Source organism: Amblyomma mixtum, chromosome 6, assembly GCF_055824585.1.
Source record: "Amblyomma mixtum isolate Tamu chromosome 6, ASM5582458v1, whole genome shotgun sequence".
NCBI classification, from domain to species: domain Eukaryota; kingdom Metazoa; phylum Arthropoda; class Arachnida; order Ixodida; family Ixodidae; genus Amblyomma; species Amblyomma mixtum.
In genome coordinates, this window is record NC_143017.1 from 160,840,748 (window position 1) to 160,848,608 (window position 7,861).

General features: G+C 54.1%; 1 protein-coding gene across 1 annotated transcript; it reads right to left on the minus strand.

The window, feature by feature from the left end:
- Positions 1 to 5,135: 5,135 nt before the first annotated feature.
- Positions 5,136 to 6,494, minus strand: LOC149341015 (uncharacterized). Its single transcript, XM_089551218.1, has one exon. The coding sequence runs from the start codon at positions 6,492 to 6,494 to the stop codon at positions 5,136 to 5,138; it is 1,359 nt and encodes a 452-aa protein (XP_089407344.1).
- Positions 6,495 to 7,861: the final 1,367 nt, after the last annotated feature.

A 7,861-nucleotide genomic window follows, 5' to 3' on the forward strand; every position in this document is an offset into this window, starting at 1 on the left:
CACTCAACTACTTTGAATTCGGTTCTTCTTACTACCTTCAAGTATTTGGAACAAGCATGGGCACTCCCTTCGCACCCACTTACGCGAACATTTTTATGGGGCTATTAGAATCTCAACTTCTTAATTTATTTCTAAAAAAACCACTTATATACCTGCGTTACATAGACGACATTTTCATGATATGGGAGCATGGGGCTGAGACCCTAAAGACATTCGTCACGCATTTCAATTCATGCCACTCTAGCATTAAATTCACCTTCAACTCCTCGAAAATGCAAGTCAATTTCCTTGACACCACTGTCCGTTTAGAAAATAGCGAGCTCAAAACCACACATTACAGGAAGCCCATTGACCGACAACAATACTTAGATTTCACTAGCCATCATCCAAGACACTGCAAACAAGGTATATTCGTAGGACAGGCAACAAGACTAAGAAGAATATGTAGCGACGACGACGACTACCTGAAACACCTACACTCGCTAAAAAAAAAAAAATCACCAGAAACCATCCACAAACAACCCTCAATAATGCGTTCCAACGAGCAACCACTTTGAAACGAGATGTAGTTCTTAAAAAACGAACAAAAGCTAACAGTCAACGACCTCCTGCACTTATAACGAAATACTCAAACGCGCTTCCAAACATAAACAATATCCTGCGGAAATACCACCCCATTTTAACTGGTAACGACCGTCTCAAGAAAATATTTCCCGAAGCACCAACGGTAACATACAGACGCAACACAAACCTGAAGGACATCCTGGTGCATGCTAGGCTCGGTAAGAAACCACCACCGACAGTAACTTCATGCTCTCGACCTAGATGCAAGACATGCAAACATTTACAAAGGGACACTACGGTTAAAAGTACGGCAAACGATTTCAGTTTCGATATAAAGACTAGTTTTGACTGCACATCGTCCAATATTATCTACATGCTCCAGTGCTCCTTCTGCCAGAAACAATATATCGGGGAAACCGGGCAAACAATGAGTGCCAGATTAAACGGGCACCGGGCTGACACAACACGGAATGAACAGAAGGCAGTGTCGACCCATTTTAATCAACGCCATCACAAATTCGACGAACTCAAATTGTTCATTCTTCAGTCAGGCTTCAAATCGACTAGGGACAGAAAATACAGAGAAGCATTCCTAATCCACAAATTTAAAACACTGCAACCAACAGGGATTAACATGTCTAGAGGAAGCCTGGAATCTCTCAGGTACATTCCAGGGTTAGCATAATTTTAAATTAACAAATGTCTTGCACGTGCTCATACCATTTCCTAGAACCTCGCATAAGTATATTGTCACCAGGAAGCGGGAAGCACAGCCGTATTCTCAGACGAGGCTTCGAACCGCCGAGCACAAGCTAGACGAAGACGACGCTCCACCACGCGCTGGCAGCCAAGTTTTGGCCACCCGGTGGCGCCTGCAGAGTGTCAGCAGTGTGGCATTGCCCCCCTCCCTTCCAAGGGGCATCGGCTCGATGCCGCACGGGCGGGGAAAAAAAAAAAAAACAAGAATAGAGGGAGGGCGGAAAGTTAACGGCGCGAGTGTCTCCGTGAAGAGGGGGCTAACGGGAGTAATACGGCTTCATTCTGGCCACGTGGACTACCTCGGACGTCGGTTGTCGAGAGGACCGGACAGTTCCTTGAGGAAGCACCTCGTAGGTCACCGCGCTGAGGCGGCGTAACACCTGGTAGGGACCAAAGTAACGGCGAAGAAGCTTCTCAGAGCGCCCTCGCAAACGGATCGGGCTCCACACCCAGACTTGGTCACCGGGGGTGTAAATCACCTCCCTGCGGCGGAGGTTGTAACGCTTGGCGTCGCGTTGTTGTTGGCGCCGGATTCGTTGTCGAGCCACATGGCGAGCGGCTTCGGCGTCACGAACAAATTGGTCAGCGGCCACGACAGAAGAAGGAACAGGGTCCGGAAGGAGCATGGCGTCCAGCATGGTTAGGGCTTCGCGACCGTGCACCAAATGGAACGGAGTGAAGCGTGTCGTTTCGTGTAGCGCAGTGTTGTACGCGAACGTGATGTAAGGTAGTATCCGGTCCCAGTTCCCATGGTCATCGTCGACTTACATCGAAATCATATCGGCGATTGTCTTGTTTAGCCGCTCAGTCAGTCCGTTCGTTTGCGGATGGTAGGCTGTAGTCTTTCGATGGCTGGTGCCACTGAGACGAAGTACCTCGCTCGTAAGTGCCGACGTGAACGCGGTTCCCCTGTCAGTTAATACGACTGTAGGGGCTCCGTGACGAAGCACAATGTTGTGAACGAAGAAATCTGCGACTTCGGCTGCGGTACCACGGGGAAGAGCCTTGGTCTCACAGTAGCGGCTAAGATAGTCAGTGGCAACAGCAATGTACCGGTTACCCATGGAAGACGCCGGAAATGGACCAAGTAAGTCCATGCCAACCTGTTGAAATGGGAGGCGCGGGGGATCAATAGGCTGCAGGAGCCCGGCTGGTTTAGTCGGCGGCGTCTTCCGGCGCTGGCACTCACGACATGTTCGTACGTAGCGTTGGACGAGCGCAGCAAGCCTGGGCCAGTAGTACTTGTGACGTATGCGCGCCAACGTGCGGGAAAACCCGAGGTGGCCCGAAGAAAGGTCGTCGTGGCATGCACGCAAAACTTCGTCACGAAGCGCTGTAGGTACTGCAAGCAGATAGACAGTGTCCGTTGGGCCGTAATTCTTTTTGTAGAGGACACCATCACGCAAACAAAACGATGACAGTCCGCGCTTGAAGAGTCGAGGAGGAGATGGAGCGGTTCCTTCGAGGTACTCGATGAGGGGAAGCAGTTCGGAGTCGGCCCGCTGTTGGCAGGCAAGAGTGGATGTGGTAACAGCACCGAGGAAAGCGGAATCGTCGTCGGACTCGTCCGCGGGGCAGGAAATAGGAGCGCGGGACAGACAGTCAGCGTCGCTGTGTTTCTGTCCGGACTTGTGCACGATGGTGACATCAAATTCTTGTAAACGCAGGCTCCATCGAGCAAGCCGCCCCGAGGGATCTTTCAGATTCGCCAGCCAACAAAGTGAATGATAATCGCTCACAACCCGAAATGGGCGGCCATACAAGTACGGACGAAATTTTCTAATGGCCCACAGCACAGCCAGACATTCCTTTTCCGTGGTGGAATAGTTGACTTCGGAACGGGATAAAGTGCGACTGGCATAAGCAATCACGCGTTCTAGGTCATCTTGCCACTGAACAAGAACCGCACCGAGACCAACGTTACTGGCATCTGTGTGTAGTTCCGTGTCGGCCGCCTCGTCGAAGTGGCCAAGTACAGGCGTACATTGGAGACGCGACTTGAGCTCCCTGAAGGCTCTTTTCTTGGTCCTGGCCCCAGAAGAAGGGTTCAGCGTCTTTGGTCAGGCGGGTCAGAGGCTCAGCTAGCTTTGAGAAATTAGCAACAAACCGGCGATAGTAGGCGCAGAGGCCCAAGAAACGACGTAGGCTCCGTTTGTCTGTGGGCTTGGGGAAGGCAGCTACGGCGGCCGTCTTTTCGGGGTCTGGACGAACGCCTTGAGCGCTGACAATATGACTAAGAAACTCCAGCTCATGAAACGCAAAATGACATTTTTCCGGTTTGAGAGAGAGACCAGCGGAACGTATGGCCTCGAAAACAGCACGCAAACGTTTCAGGTGTTTATCGAACGTGTCGGAGAAGATCACGACATCGTCGAGATATACGAGGCACGACTGCCACTTCAGGCCAGACAGCACCGTGTCCATCATTCGTTGGAATGTGGCAGGGGCCGAACACAAGCCAAAAGGAAGCACCTTAAACTCGTATAAACCGTCAGGGGTAATAAAGGCGGTCTTCTCGCGGTCCCGTTCGTCCACCTCGATTTGCCAATACCCACTGCGGAGGTCAAGGGACGAAAAGTAAGTGGCATGGCGCAGGCGGTCTAGGGAATCATCAATGCGTGGCAGAGGGTACACATCCTTTTTTGTGACGTTATTGAGGCGCCTGTAATCCACGCAGCACCTGAGGGTGCCATCTTTCTTCGTGACGAGGACAACAGGCGATGCCCAGGGGCTCGTGGATGGTTGTATGACGTCGTCCTGGAGCATTTGGGTAACTTGGCGGCGGATGGCGTCACGTTCTTTCGAAGACACACGATAAGGCCGCTGACACAGGGGTCTTTGGTCGTCCGCAACGATAATTCGGTGCTTGGTGAGCGGCGTCTGTCGCACCTTGGAAGTTGATGCGAAACAGTCGCGGAAGGAATAAATGAGATTTTCTACGCAGCGTTTCTGACTGGCCAAGAGGTGCGGGTTTACATCGGTCGGGATGGCTGCAGCCGTCGCGTCGTCGAGATCTGACGTCGTGGACAAAGAACACTGCCGGGTACACTCTCCAAGCTCGTCAAAATAAGCGACGACCTCTGTCTGCGTTAGATGTTGCGGTTCACAGGTAAAGTTGGTGACTAGGATGTCGGTACGACCGTTAGTAAGTTCTACGAGGCCTCGGGCTACACAAACTTGCCGCGCGAGTAGCAGCGACATGTTCGCTTCAGCGATGCCAAGGGTGCCGGTGCTGCTATCACATTCGACTGTGACGAATTTGCTGGCTCGCGGTGGAAGCGTTATGTGGTCGGCACATAGGCGCAACACTACTCTGCTGGGCTCGCTGTTGGTGTCAACGGCTCGCTGGGCGGAAAAAGATACCATGAGCTCCCGAAGGTCTATGACCGCACCATACTCTCGAAGGAAATCCATGCCCAGAATCAGATCTTTCGAACAGTCACGTAACACGGCAAAGGAGCCAGTGAAAGTAAGACCTCGGATCTGGATACGGCAGGTGCAGACACCGATCGGCGTCACTACATGGCCACTGGCGGTGCGGATCACGGGTCCACACCAAGGCGTCAGAACCTTACGGAGAGTCGTGGCGAGCTGACTGCTCATCACGGAAAAATCAGCGCCGGTATCGACGAGTGCGTTCACTTGATAACTGTCGGCGGTAACTAAAATTTCAGCTGAAACTAATCGTTCGCAGCACGTCGGTGAGGTCGTCGGATCGGGTGGTCGCTGCCCGGGTCGTCGCGTCGAATCGTCGGGTGGAGGCTGTTGACTCTGTGCAATGGCGGCGGCCCTACCCCCGGAGGACGCCGTCTTCAGTTTTCCCGGCGAGGGGACGTGCGTCGGAACTGACCAGAGGTGGAGGGCCGATTGGGCGAAGTAAAGCGCCTCGGGGACGGCGATCGCGATTGGCGCTGTTGCGAGGTCGTCGGGGGCAGCACGTGAGCGGCGAGGTACGCATCTATGTCCTGCGGTCTTTCACCATAGCGCGGTCGAGGCGCGTCCGGCGGAAATCCTCTCAAACCCATACGCCTGTACGGGCAATGCCGCAGAATATGACCAGGCTCACCGCAGTGGTAGCAGAGCGGGCGATCGTTGGACGTGCGCCACACGTGCGCTTTGCTGATAGGAGGGCGCAGATCCTGCTGCTGCTCGACGGGGCGCAGGTAACGGTGGGGTGGTCGAGGTCCGGCAACGGGGCGAAACGCTTGCGGCACGGGGGCAGGTCGGCGCAGGGCATCGCTGTACGACATGACGTGCGGCTCTGGTAGTGGTGCTGGTGGTGACTGCACCGCTCGCTGGATTTCGTCACGGATGACGTCCGCCGTTGAAGGTATACCTGCCGACGGAGCATCCAAGCGGAGGTGTCGCAGTTCTTCGCGGACAATGCTCCGTACAACCTCTCGCAGCGCCTCGTCCCCTGGGCCTGACAAGGACGTGAAGTAGTGAGTGGCCGCTACATTCGCCTGACGGCCGTATTGGGCACTCCGTTCCTGCAGCGAACGTTCCATGCAGGTAGCTTCCTTGGCGAAGGCGGCGACGGTTAGCGGAGGGTCGCGCATGAGGCCAGCGAACAGCTGCTCCTTCACCCCACGCATAAGGTGCCGTACCTTTGTAGCTTCGGGCATGGCAGGGTCGGCCCGATTGAAGAGGCGTGTCATGTCCTCTATAAACATGGCCACGCTCTCATTGGACTGCTGTGACCTGGAGCGAAGGGCGATCTCAGCATTTTCCTTCCGTTGGCTCGAGCTGAATGTAGCGAGCAACTCGCGGCGAAAAGCTGCCCAGTTGGAGAAGGACGCCTCGTGGTTCTCGAACCACGTTTTCGCCGAGTCGAGCAATGCAAAATACACATTCAACAGCTTCCGCTCGTCGTCCCACTGATTGAATGCGGCCACACGGTCAAAACTGGCCAACCAATCCTCTACATCCTCGAACCGGTCGCCGTGGAAGGATGGTGGCGACCGAGGTGCGAGTAGGACGAACGGCGTAGCACTGCCGGAGCACTGACCTGTCTGGCTGCTGCCAGTGGTGGATGTCATAGTTCGCACAGGCCTGGTCAGTGGCTCGAACTCGGGTTGCAGGCCTCGCAGGCGACGGCTCGCTTTGTGGACGGGTGTGGTGTCCGCGCGTTGGAGAGAAGCGTCACGGCTGTCGTCGGGGTCAGCGTACATGGGACGGTACCCAGCACGGCTCCACCAAATGTCACCAGGAAGCGGGAAGCACAGCCGTATTCTCAGACGAGGCTTCGAACCGCCGAGCACAAGCTAGACGAAGACGACGCTCCACCACGCGCTGGCAGCCTAGTTTTGGCCACCCGGTGGCGCCTGCAGAGTGTCAGCAGTGTGGCAATATTATCTTTTCAGGAGGACACAAGGGCGGGATGGGGGGCACGGGCATGGAGGTAGACAGTGACAAGGGCTTGTCCCTGTCTGCTTCTTTGTCCGGGTCTTTTGTTGCGCCCCTGTGTCCTCCTGAAAAGTTATGAACCAACACGGCCAAATACAAGTACTTCTGAGTATACTATCGCTCTTTGCACCCTTCCCACGTCATATCTTCCACCACATTTCCGGCCTTCTCACCGTCTCCCTGTGACTCACCCCCCCCCCCCCCCTTTTTTTTTCTCCTAATCCCCTACTATCAGTTCTCGGAAACCATGACATTCCTGTTACCCCCTCCGCCCCACCTTTTTGGCTTTCTCTGAACTCGAGCCATTCCCCCCCCCCCCCCCCCTGCCTTGTCCTTCCTTGGAAATGCCCCTCCTTCCAGTGCCAGCCTATGTTGTTTGCCTTCTTCTCATTTCCCTGTACCACGCTGACTAATCCTTTTATCTGAGTTTTTCAGGTCCTACAGCGCCTCCCCCCGTCGCAGCCCCTTCAAAGCTTTTGTTCATTACACACCCCCCGGATATAAGTTTTTCCACTATTGCAGCTTAACGAATCAAGGTTCACCTCCCACCCCTTCCTGACACGCATCCCCTCTCACACCACTTTCCTTCCCCACCCCCGGGGCCTTCCTCCTCGGAGCGAAGGCCCTATTTAATCCCTGCCAATGATGAACGCTTTGCCCAGACGAAGACAAGTCCCCTTGTCGAAACGTTGGCTCAAGCAACCTGAGGTTTTCCCCTCCCTTATTCATTTTTGTGATCGCAAAGGACCATCAACCACACCCTCTCTCTACCATAGAACTATTGTTGGTTCTCACTGGCAGAAAGTAGATCTCCGGTTGCTAAATCAGAAGTCCAACCTCCCTGAATAGCGTAATTTTTAAACAAACAGCGCAATGCCATGAGCACTCTTCGATTGGGTCTATCATCCAGGCGCCGGCATGACAACGTCCGTCGCATACACGAGGACAGAACACTTGGAGCGGGTTTGAAGATCTTCGCGTGAAAGTTACGCGAGTTAAGCGTGTAAGTTACGGAGGTGCCTGTGCACGGTACACTGCAAAAATGGAAGCCAATAACTGAGGTCAATCGTAATTGTTCTAGTGGCTCCTAACAGAGCATGCACTCATGCGCAGTTTTCGTTTGGTTTATGAC